This window comes from Nanorana parkeri, unplaced genomic scaffold (assembly GCF_000935625.1).
Source record: "Nanorana parkeri isolate BGI_ZX_2015 unplaced genomic scaffold, ASM93562v1 scaffold350, whole genome shotgun sequence".
NCBI lineage: Eukaryota > Metazoa > Chordata > Amphibia > Anura > Dicroglossidae > Nanorana > Nanorana parkeri.
In genome coordinates, this window is record NW_017306618.1 from 563,686 (window position 1) to 576,942 (window position 13,257).

The window sequence follows — 13,257 nt, forward strand, 5'->3', positions numbered from 1 at the left end:
CAGTTGCTGGAACACTAAACCACCGGCTGATCTGCAACAATGGAGTCTTACATCCCCGATATATTCTTTATGTGCAACACTGAATAAATAACTACATCCAGCTGTAAGAGAATTATATCCTTACTAGGACCTTGTAGAAGGGGCAGAGTCACAAATTAACACAGAGCTATCTTGCCATTTGCGTCTTTGGAAAAGCTGGCAGGTGATTCAACGGGTGATTAGAATGAATTTCATCTTCAATCATGAATTGTTTTATTTTCATTGGTAAAATGGCGCCCAAAGTTAACCTAGACATATACAGTACAATGCATTTTAAGCAATCTCTGTGCCTTTGATGTTTAACTCATTCCCCGTTGCTAATCAATTTAATAGTGTTCATTCCTTCATACTACGGTGCGAGGCACGCACAATTAATTTAACAACATAATTTAATTTTATGTCACAACGTGAGCTCATCGAGACAGCGATCCGATCCGGGTCAGAGGACGCTGAACGCTTCCCGACCAGAATCTCTTTCTTCTGTTCCAAAAAATACAGAAAGCAACGGAAGAACAGCCTTATTAAAAGCACAGATGATATATTGCATTATTTCATAGTAATCCATGTAGCATGTGGATCTCGTGCTGAGAGACGGAATAATCAACCAATAAAGACTATTCCCCGGTGAAGCCCAGAGTACGCCAATTAATTACATTATAAGACAAGACAAAAGAAGTTAAAGATGAATGCAAATCACTGTGACAGTTCATAACATATATAACCAAGTAGGGAAAAAAAAAAGCTATTTTAAATAGCCGTCCACTTGAAAGCATTCATTTTGTTTAAGCTGGAGTGTGATTTGGGCAGTATATCTAATAAAGCTCAACTCCAAGCATTTTTTTTTATCTTTAAAAAGATCCCCTGGGCCCTAGCTGCAGAATTCACTTTTAACTATGAGTTGTTGTCCTCAGTACCTCTTCTTTGCCAAAAGATGTCCCCAGTCTTCTGGGTTGCATGATGCCCAGCATAGGGGTGAGTCCATACTGTCAGTGCATGATGTCATGACTGTACTCCCCTTGAGGGAGTGATATCACAGTACCCTTCATTCATAGCACACTGGAATGCCACTCTCTGCGTTAGTAAGGACACCCCAGCCAGGAGAAGAGGCGAGAAGGAAGAGGACCATGTGGTGTCACGTGACTGGCCTGAAGACTTTGGAAAATGTAGGTATTACAACTCAAACAGTTCTGCCAATGAGGAACACAAGGGGAGTTGATTGGGGATGGGGTGGGGGTGGGTGCCCAGAGCCCAGATTTGAAATGAAAAACATTAGTATATCTGCAACTTAGTTTGGAAGATTGAGCACATTGAACCTCCACTAGCGATCTTCTTCCCTTATTGCACTGCAGCTGCTTTGCAGGATTAAGGGCAGCCAAAAAAAGACTTCAAGAAAGAATCCCATGATAACTAAAATGGCAACATTCAGATAAACATCATGGTACAGGGCTCCATATGGAACTAAGTTACCCTCTTTCCTAAATAAAATTAGTAGATAGATGATAGATAGATAGATAGATAGATAGATAGATAGATAGATAGATAGATAGATAGATAGATAGATAGATAGATATAGATAGAAATATAGATAGATAGATAGATAGATAGATAGATAGATAGATAGATAGATAGATAGATAGATAGATAGATTAGGATTAGTAGATAGATAGATAGATAGATAGATAGATAGATAGATAGATAGATAGATACAGATCCCTGCCTCCCTTGGCCAGCTGTCTTGTACCACCCCATCATGATGTTGGCTTTCTAGAGACCTCCCTAGGCCAACTGGCTTATACCACCCCATTCTTACCCAAGTAGATTGAATAGCCTTAGTGTCACACTAACAAGGTCAGAAATCACAGGTACACAAGGTACACCCTCTTTTGGAGGAGTAAACCTAAAGTCGACCCCCAGGAGAGGAGGGCAAATAGACACACTCTTGTTGGATGGCTCTAGATGATAGACTCAATGGGGGCGAGCTGTAAGTGCATAGTATACTATTCACCAAAGAAAATGTGCAAGCTAGCCATGGGCAGCAACAATGAGGTCCTAACCAGATGACAATAGCATGCTGGGTGGCATTATAGGAACTGTTATTATATATGAAAATATGTAAATGACTTTCAGTAGCATGATGTAAGGGTGATTGGCTTTTAATATAATTGGACCTTTTTGAAAGGCTGCTGATGTGATGCCAAATGGTTACTATATTTCAGCAGCTTGCATGAGCATCAGTCATTCTTCCACATGCCTGGCCTGTACAGGGAAGATGCGGTATTTGCAGTACATTCTCTGGTGTTCCTGCAATATTCTGCTGACAGGAAGTTGGATCTGTGTCAGGTTGACTCATAGGGAATAATATCTAGCCATGCAAAGACCCCTACCCTACCTTGCCTTTGAAGTGCCCAGACCGTACCCACCCATGCTGATTTTGCAAAGAAAGCTAAAGGATATCAGCTCTGTGCTGCCCTCAACAGGGTAAAAAAAAATGTATCCTGTCTGCATCCAACTGCGGTCATCCGGACCCGTACTGATGTGCAGTTGGGGTGTGTGCATGACAGCGTACAGCCACGTCCTCCCATAGGGAAGAACCGGCTGCTGCACGCAATGACACGCAGCACCCGTTCCTCCTGGGATCGTCAGTTTACAGGCATGCACACCCCGTGTGAGCCCCATGTGAATGAGGCCTAAACCAAAACTGTCATTACAATTACTTTGTGCTGTACAAAGAGGGTTTAAAAAAGAATTGAAATAATATCTTACCTCCAGAAAATGTTCTGCCTGTTGTTCCCGGTCCAGCTTTCGTGATGTTGTAGTGATCAGACCTAGATGAAAGCAAAGAAGCCATCATTCAATTTTTTTCAGATCATCAGAAACTTGGTTAAGTCATTTGCAGCTGTCTGAATAGCACAATCTACGCCTCTTAGATCAATGCACAGCCTAATTTCCATCATTCTTTGGACAGTGAAGGCTGTGCCATTGAATTATTCAGTGCATAGATAAGAGACACATACAAAGCAGATATGCTTTCCAAAATAGCTGGGTTAGAATAGTTAAAGCTACACTCCAGGGAAATAGCTAATTCCTCAGTTGAAATACAGATATGTGATGTGTCTTTACTGCCACAAAATATGCAATTTGGTGCAGCAAATGTAGTAATCAGTTTACCCCTTCCAGGTAGTATAGCCAGGTTGGTTACCCCAATACGTTCCAGTGCATTTAAGCAATACATCTTGGATTCTGCCCCAACCGCCCCAGCCTGCCAATTAGACAGTGCAAGACATAGTCACGCTGGCAAGGTTAACACTCTGCTTTCTCATTCTGTCAGCAAATGTGAAAGTCCCTATTCACAGCTGGACAACAAAGAGTTCACTTCACATTGCGCCTGCATTTTTTATACGCAGAGCCTGCAGTGTCCTATTGAGTTCCCTCTGCTTAATGTTGCAACTACAGGCTTGTGAATCAGCAGTGACAATGCAGACAGCCATGCCCCATGCAACATTTTTCATCCCACTGTAGTGCAATCAGACGCAGCCTACATGAGATTGGCAACTCTGCTCTGAATTCAGAAGCAGTGCAGCAATGTTGCCACCCCATCACAGGAAGCTGAATTAGGTAGACTTTACTGGCAGAATCAACAGGTAATTGTGAGACTTTGCAGAGGGACTTAGGCCTCCTTCACACTTTGCACACACCTGCAGCATGCATAACTGCACGGCGCATTTGTGCACATTTGCGTCGTGTTAATCCATTCATTTTGATGGGCTGCCACACACATGACAAATGCAGTAAAGAAGCTCATGCAGCATTTTCAGTTTAGACCACATGTTTTTGCGCATATGACCAGTTGCATTTGGCTTGCCATTAACAAGTAACCGCACGCAACGCCAGAGTGTGAACGGAACATAAGAGAAAACTAAGTGCAGATGTCATTATAATTAGGCGCTAATGCACAAATCTTTTTAAATAGGAGCTCATAGTTCTACATTAAGCAGCTAAGTTGATTTGTTGTAATAAAGGAGAAACAGAGGCTAATACTTGTAATTATTTTAAGATAAACACTGTAATAATAATTCTGTCTGCTCAGTGAAAATACATTATACTTTCCCTTTAATACACTTGTAAAGAGTAAATGCTGAAAATGTATATACATTCAATAGGATACATTCAAATATTCCCAACAGGACAATAAAAATGCGGTTGATGGAACAAATAATATTTTAAAAGTTTCATTCATAAAACGATAATTTTTTTATGATTCTTTTGAAATGTGTAAGGTACATTGCACGAAGCTTTTGGTTTTCAGACAATGATCTGTTCTGAAAAGCTCAGAGTAACCACAGGGCAAGCTGTCCGAGAAATAAACTTCCCAACATAGAGAAATGGAAATGTCAGGAGTTAATGTGCCAACTGCATCTACTTAGTTTTGTTAATTCCTGTGTTGTAACCTTTTTCTGTGGCCATTCCTTTAAAAAAAGCATCTACTGCTATTGCTGACTAGATAACATGATTGCCAAAGCCAGGCAGTCACCTAGACTCAGCTTGTCAACCTCAGGCGTCAACCACTACAGCTTGTGGATGGGACTGTCTGACTTCCTGGTAGAAGATGTGGTTGACAGTCAGTGGAAGGATTGTCCTAAGTGTGTGGAAGAGAGCATAAGCAACCAAGACTAGCTGGGCGTTGAGATAATGTGGTTCTGGGTAAGGAGAAAATGATGGAAGAGAATTAATAATTGAATTTGATTGTCAAAATACTATGGAGAGGGGGAGTTCAATGTTAAATCTATTTAAGTCACCTTGGCACATATTTTCTGGCCACATTAAGTAGGGATGAGAATACCCTGAGCTGTGAAGGAATTTACAAACTCCAGGGCCGATGTGGATGTCTTTGCTCCCTTTAGAACTTTTTTTGTTCCCATCAAATTCTATGGCCACCCAAAAGAAGCTTAATGCAAGTCAACTGCACCTGCAAAGAATTCTGAATGATTTCAGCAGCAATCAAACTGGGGTCAAAAGCAAATTGAAATTGCCCATCAAGGACCATCGACACAGGCCCCTAATCAGCCTGACCACATGATTTTACCACCGGCCCGTGCGGCTTTTATCTTTTGCCAACATGCCACACACCCGCCCACAATCGTACGATCCTCGGCGGGTTTTTGAACATGTTCATAAGATAAAAGTCGTGCAACCTTACAGTAGGAGAGGTCGCACGCCTTCCACACACCTTGCGATAATCGTACGATTGCGGGATTTCCCGGGATTATCGTACGATTATCGCAAGGTGTGTGGGCACCTTAACACAGCACAGCAATTCATGGAAAACTGCACTCTGGAAAGGCAGGTTGGAGGACCCTGTATGTATTGTAGGCATTCATGACTGGAAAGAACCTTTAATGTAAAAAAAATCCAATACAATTGTGGTTATTACTTAAAGTGGACCATTATGTAACTTTACAAGCCTGCATGAATACATTCAACTGTATAGTTTTTCAAAATAGCTCCACTTTTTAACATTAAGAAGCAGTCCTTGATCTCTGGTCGATTGACTTTGCCTAGGCTGAAATGATGTTTTCAGTATCCTGCAGGCAGGAAAGAAGCATTTCATCCATATCCTTCACATCAGTGATTAATCGGACTGTACACTGCAACTCTGCAGCTATTTACAAGAAGAGTGGCTGTGTCAGACATTACGGCCCAGAACTATATAGGCATTTCAGCCCAGTATAGCCCATTATGCCTGTATGGGCAGCCCAGAACTGTATTGGCATCAGAATTTACAAACCAGCAACTCCAAGACTGGGAAGCAGATGTTGACCTTGGATAATGGCATCATCTTTCTTTCAGGGGGAGTGCTTTGATCTCTGGCTGGAATTGGGCTTTAATTTGGTAAAAGTTTAACTGCACCTTTAAGACTCTTCGAGGTCTACTATTTCCTCTTTTGTCACAGCCCCGAGTCCACTCACAAGCGCTGCCGTCCATAGAGTGCCTTTTAATTACACACATATTTTCTGCTTCTAAATTAAGCAGCAAACTTCATTTGAAAGCTGCTATCTGCAATACAGTGCGTTCCAGATGGCGCCGCTTCACGTGCCAGAAAATAATCATGGTGTATAGTTGGTTGTGTGTGTGTTGGAGAATAGGTTATTTTCCTTATTTCTCACATATTGATTGCGGCAGGAGGGAAGTGCACTACTTAACGCTACCAACAAGCACGTTACTGACAAACCCAACTTGTGCTCAGTCTTATATTATAGTCTTTATATCTGGGTGACAAAAATAAACCAGCTCAGTGCTAAGTAAGATTTCAGAGACTAAAAGGTCTATGGCACCACATTTGATAAAAGGCTTCCAATTACGGCAGTTAAAGCAGCAGTGACTCTTTTTGTATTTTTTTTTTTAATCCTTAAACTGTAACAGTTTTTAGTCGGTTCTTTTTATCAATCATGTTTAAAAACGGTTTTATTTTTATTATTTGTGAATAATTGATAATACAAAAAACTAATATTACAAGGTGTATACAGAGTTTGCAAACCATGCTGTGCTTTCTAATAAGAAAGCCCAGCATTGGCTTTATGCTTTTTAGCAGATTGTGTTAATTGAGTCGTTATTGCTGCGTAATTGTGTTAATTGTGTTAATTGAGTCGTTTGCCTATAGCCAAACCTTTTTCAGCATTAGTTCCCTTGTTGATCAAAGGAGGACATTTAAAAATGTACTCCTGTGGCCCAAAACTCAGCATAAAGCAGCCATATACAGGTGTATTTTAAGGTTGAGGTCAGGATTCTGTGCAGGCCTTTCAAGTTCCTCCACATCAAACTCATCCAGGGCCGCAATTAAAAATCATGGTGACACATGCATCCTACCTGACAGTGCCCCCAAACCAAACCCCCCTCCCCCCCCCCATCAGCAGGGAGGCTAGGTGTTCACCATAAGGTGGAATAACTCAGCAATAAGCCAGAGCTCAGGCCAGGTTTTTATAGCCAGGGGAGGTAGGACCACCCCCTGGTCACCAAGGCAACCAGGAGGCCTCCCTCCCCGGGAACCAATGGCAGGCGAGGAAGATAGAAGGTGTGTACTGGGAACCTCCCCCAGCAAGGCTCACACCTGATAGCTAGATGATGCAGGAACACTATGCTCCCGGGGATGCGCGCGCAGCCTGCGTACTGCGCACACGCCGCGTGACTCGCGCACCCGCACCTCGGGCACCAGGTGTTCTACCAAGCTGAAGGGGAACCAGTGCCCTGCGCCGTGCCCGCGGTCCCCGAGTAGGGGTAACACCCCCTGCTTCCTGACACCATACACTTTAATTAAACAGAAACACTTCTCCTAGACCTCCTAGAAAAACACAGAAATTAGTGTGGTCAGTAATGATATACCACATACTAAATTCTAGTACTAGTACTCGGTCGTTAAGTGAGGAATACATGTACTGTGGAAGCGTAATAGTACACTGACAGTACACAGCTATGCGTAACTGAAGACTTAGGAGGTGTCACCTACGTACCTGTCCAGGCATTGGTTCTAGCATGTCAGCTTTGTGCAGAGACTCTACTACAGCTTTCAGCAGTATCATAGCTCTGTGCATGTCTGCAAGATTGCCTGCACAATCCACCCATCAGGTCACCACGGGGGTATATGTGTATATACTGTATATAAGTACTATAGATTCAGCCGAGCAAGAAACACACAAAGTAATTCCTGTCTCGTTGAACACTAATTAAAAAAAAACCTGTCATAGCATATAAAATGGGTATACGTGTAATTTTGCAGTTTAGTGTTGTTAGCAATTGCTTTCAATCTACAAACAGTCATCATTTTCTAAATTTTGCAATACATTTAAATGTCTCTTCTAGTATACATTTCATTTCCATTATATCTTTTTTTTTGATGTAGCTGTCATCTAAATGGGACTTAATGTGAAAAAAAATTAAAAATAAATCCCTTAAACTTACTCACATGTGCAGCATTTCTCCTGAGGCTGCTGAGATCTGTACAGTGTACAAATAGCAGTTACCATCAAGGATACCGTACCCTATAACCATTTCTCTCTGTAGAAATGGAACTCTACTCCAAATGTGGAGTGGTTGCCCATCAATTAAATGCAGGGCCGTCCATTTAATGAGACGACCTGATAGCCACAGCTCTATTTATAAATGAAAAGTAATGTAATATTTTAATTCAGACAGCTAATCAGACTACCTTCTGGAGTTCAGATGGTCATCCGACAGTAAGAATCTGTGATTCTAGCACGTGAACAATCTAGCCCCATCCACATTGTGTCCAAACAGCTGTGGCCATATTTGTACCCTACACATATCAATGGCCTGCGGCAACAATATTGTGGTTGATGAGCGACTACATAGGTTTAGGGGCTCTGCCTGACCCTGGATGCAGTTTGAGTCCAGGGTCGACATTTGTGACCATATACACACTGGAGCAGCTAATCCTCTGGTGTGTAGGTGGCCATAGCAAAGATTGCTACAGAGTGCTACTGCATCCAGATGTGGAGTTCAGTTGTGAACGCAGCAACCTGTTCACCCTCATTTGCCCATTTGACTGTATAAAGTAATATTGGCCACAGTTGTTCTTTTGCCTTCCTCTGGCCTAGAATTTTAAGGATAAACTCAGATCCAGGAGAACAGTGGATTAGTGATTAGCTGCTTTCTGCCTTGCAGCACTGGGGGTTCCCGGTTCAATTCTTGGTGAGGACACTATCTGCAAGGAGTCTGCTTGTTCTCCCTGTGCTTGTGTGGGTTTCCCCAACTGGTGTCCTCCCACACTCCAAAGACATACAGGGCTCCTGTCTAAATTGGCCCGGTATGCCTGTGCAATAGGAACCTCAGTTTGTAAGCTCCTTGAGGGTAGGGACTGATGTAAATGTGCAGTATGTAAAGCATTGCGTAAATTGTCAGCACCTTATACATTCTTATAATAAATTGATGGCAATTCTCTTTTTTTTTTAGGCAACTTTGTGAAAATGCATAGCAAGACATATTGATAACAAAGTGTGCTCTCCCCATTTTCCTCCATGCAACATTCAATACAGAGGCAGCCATCTTGCCCAATGAGAAGACCATCCTTTCAGTCATTAATTCGTCAAGAGTTTTAGGCTGCCTGCTTATGGACTTTGTCCCTGCCAACAAAATGGCTGCCGATGCTGCCAGCAACGCGAACATCTCTAATGAAGGACACGGTACATTACAACACATGCCTCCCACTGTCCACCATGAAGTAACACATTATGGCTTCCTAAGTCAGATCCCAGCCATTGCCACATTGATTTACATGACGGTCTTGCTGCCTCATCATCTCAATCATCGGCGGCTCCTCTCGGCTTTTGGAAGCAGGCGCAGGAGGCATTCTGCTGTCATAGAGACAGCTCAATATTTCAAGCCCTGTCAACACACTAACACTTGTGAACTGTAATAGCTGCTGGCACACAGAGCCCTCATCTGCTTTATTAGCAAGCTGTCAGGACATGGAAATGTTAAGTAAAAACAGTGGCAGAGCCAGTTTGGGTGGAATAAAGGATAAGTGGTGTGTTTTAGAAAAGGATGTGGGAACACAACCAACATCCAGTTTAAATAGAGCTCTCTGCATCACTAAACATCAATGACACCATGGTCATAAATTGCTTGATGTAAAATTGTTTTGTTACAGGGGGTTCCACTATCAGAATATAAAAGTGTCAAAAGTACCACTTTAAGCTAAAAAAAAAAGCTGTAAGGAATTCTATATGACTTAAGAAGAAGGGACCAATCTGTTGCTTCGATCTACGGCCTTAAGCCTGTCCCCTTTCATCCCTCGAATGACCCATATAAAGGAGTTGTAAAGTCCCAGCATATCCTCTCCTGTTATAACATCGGCATTGTAATAGGAATACATAGTAGAGTTGTCTCTGATAATGCAATCAAAGATTACTTGAAAAAAAATCCCTTTTATGTAGTGAGTGCTGCCTTCTGTCTGCCTATCACTTTCACCAACTTCATGGCAGGGCCATCCCTATGAAGAGGCAGCCTTTGGGTCACGTGTGAGGGCAGCAGAGTGGCATGCCAGCTAATCTGCACAATTTTTGCAGTGTGCCAGCCACCCTATTTCTAGTCAGAGCATCCCAGTTTGCCAAGAGCCAGATGGGGAGATGTGTAAGGGCCATACACATCTCCCCGCCCAGATCTTGGCAGCCTTGGCCACTCTGGCCAGCGTCCCGCTCAGCTCCTGGCAACCAGTGGTTGTGGAATGTTCTGGTTGGTATCCTGCCCAGTTCCTGGGAACCAGTGACATCACTGCCTGCAGGACACCGGACAGACCCAAAGAATCTTGGGACGCCCCTGCTTAATGGATACCAAGTCAAATTCTGGCACATACACTGCTTGCATTTAAAAAATTTATTTATTGATGCATTAAAATTATATTTATTGATAAATAATTGAACACAAAGCTACATTTAGTTTTGCCTTTTAAATCTGCTTGGAGTTAAGCTTTGCAAACACATTATACACGATTCTATTGCATTGCATGGTCTTTGTTTTTGCACCCGATCTAAGCATAAGTGTGAATAGGGCATGGAAATCATTACAGATTCACGATGTGTGCTCGGGTCACAATGGTCAGATCTCTGATCTCTCATAGGCTTTGCCTGGCTATAGTCTTCCTGACAATCTATACATGGATTTCTGATACAGAGCGCAGTGAGCTCCAGACAGAGTGATGAATTACCCCCCTCATCCTCTGGCAAGTGTATAATTGCTCGCTGTGTCCCCAATAAACATAATTTCTTACCGTTTTCCCCGCAGATGACAGAAAGGCAACCCAACACAGTAATAACATGTTCAGAGGCAGGGCGAACACAAACTATTAATCTTTTAATTGTTCTCTTAATGTAAAAAAGTTATTTCACGCCTACAACATTTCATGGAGCAGATATATCATTAATCATTACTCCTTTGCAGTGACAAGACGTGTTTCGTGGATATGTGTTAAAGGGACACTGTCACAATTACCTGGGAAATTAGGCTGTGATAGAAACAGCTGTTTCAAAGCTACTAGTCACAGGACATTGACTCGTTAAAGTTAACATAAACATGTATAAAACAAATGGAGTACAGATATTTTTTCTTCAGTACTCGCGGATGCCGAATATCGATACCGATAGTCCTATTAAGGAAGCCAGACTCGACGCCCGGCTTCCCGTTTTGCAGGGAAGCCGTCTCCATGCTTCCTCGTCACCTGGTGACGAGGACGCATGGAGCCGGCTTTCTGGCCGATCAGGAAGCCGGACGCCAAGTAATGACTCGTTGCCCGGCTCCCTGATTGGTTGAGAAGCTGGCCAATCAGGAAACCGGGCAACAAGTCATTACATGGCGCCAGCTTCCTGATTGGCCGGAAAGCCGCCTCCATGCTCCCTCGTCACCATGAAGCCAAGTTTCTGGCCAATCAGAAAGCTGGGGAGCAGGTAATGACTCGCCATCCAGCTTCCTGATTGGCCAGCTTCCCGTCCAATCAGGAAGACAGGAAGCGAGTCATTACACGCTGCCCGGCTTCCTGATTGGCCTGGAAGCTGGCCCCATGCACCTTCGTCGTGTAATGACTCACTGCCCGGCTTGCTGATACCGGAAGCCCAGGTATTGGGCTAGGCATCAGAGCTTTTGGACGAGTACGGGTACTCGCCCAAATAATCTGCATCGGCACTGATACCGATACTAGTATCGGTATCAGTGCATCCCTAGTTTTTAGGATGGTAATTTTAAAAACTTCCCCTTGCAGTGCTCCTAACCCTGCACTGCAAGAGTTAAAGTGACACTAAACTCAGAAATGAAATCTTAAAAATCCATACCTTAATTATAAACAATAATGTATGTTATTTGTGTATCACTTTTGTAGATCATCAAATCATCTCTGAATTGGTGCTAACACTGTCCTTCCTTCTGGAGGGTGGCTACTGTTGTTCCCCATGGTCCCTGTGTGTGTTGTAAAGTAGTCACCGCTCCAAGCTCACTCCCGTGATGGACTACAATCTCATGTTTAGTTTACTAATTTGTATTGAGATTGTAGTCCATCACAGGAGTGAGCTTGGAGCAGTGACTACTTTACAACACACACAGGGACCATGGGGAACAAAAGTAGTCACCCTCCAGAAGGAAGGACAGTGTCAGCATGAATTCAGAGATGATTTGAGGATCTACAGCCGAGTGACACACAAATACGATACATTTGTGGTAATAGTTAAGGTGCTTAAATGCATTTTTGAGATTTAACTTCTGAATTTATTGTCACTTTATGGCACAAAGGCCATCCTGCTGAATACAGCCCACCAAGAGATACACTTTCCTTCATCCTCCAGCCAGCGATCTAAAATGTATGGCCCTGTCCTGACACACACAGCCTAGCTCCATAAATTCTCCCCACCAGGTCCTCGTTATGCTGCACATACCCTGTGGCACCATTCATTCCTATGAGGAATGCTGTACCCTGAGGCTAGGTTCACACCTAGGCGACACCTAACCACGCGGCAACCGTGAACGATTCCGCACAGATTGCCGCGTGGTCAGGAGTCGCTAAGGTGTGCTGATCGCGCTGTGGGTGCCATTATTTTCTAATGGCACTCCAGTCATGCCGGGCAGATTGCGCGGTTTCCCTCCATGATTCCGCCCGTGCTTCCGAACACGATAAAACAGCCGCACGTTGTGTATCGCAAGAAAAAGGTACTGCTTGCATTGTACAGGACCGCGCAATCCTGGGACGCATGTCCCGGGTGTCGTGCAGTGTAGTGCAGGTGTGAACCTAGCCTGAAGGACTGCTGGAGATTGCCTTAAGTATGGCTCCCTATAGGAATCAATGGGGCCATGATGCAAAGTGTTTCTCCACTCAGGGATGCTGGGGCATATCTTAAAGTACAGGTTGTACCAAAGGAACAGTTGTCCTTTAAACCAGTAAAACAAAAAAAAAAACAGTGGATCCAGTAGAGGGTTATTTTGGAAGCCAGCATCTATGTGCCTTCAGGCTCCAGTGATGGACATTCATCTATGACTGTCCTCATTAGAGAATGTGGACTTAAGATGCAGTTCCAGCTGCACTGGAACTATAACTCCCAGCCATCTAGTGTACAGAACAATGACTTTTTAGCACATTGCTGCTTTTGGCACAGATTAATAGTGATGGACCAAATAACCAGCTGCTGTGAAACAAAGAGCAGACAGCTGTGTTAATTCATATATATT

At 43.2% G+C, this 13,257-nt stretch overlaps 1 protein-coding gene across 1 annotated transcript in view; it reads right to left on the reverse strand.

The window, feature by feature from the left end:
* Positions 1-13,257, reverse strand: part of FAT3 (FAT atypical cadherin 3) — a 452,567-nt gene that overhangs the window by 211,182 nt on the left and 228,128 nt on the right. The window contains exon 4 of the mRNA XM_018558632.1: positions 2,803-2,864. Coding sequence (XP_018414134.1) covers positions 2,803-2,864 — 62 coding nt within the window. The remainder of the gene's footprint in view (positions 1-2,802; positions 2,865-13,257) is intronic.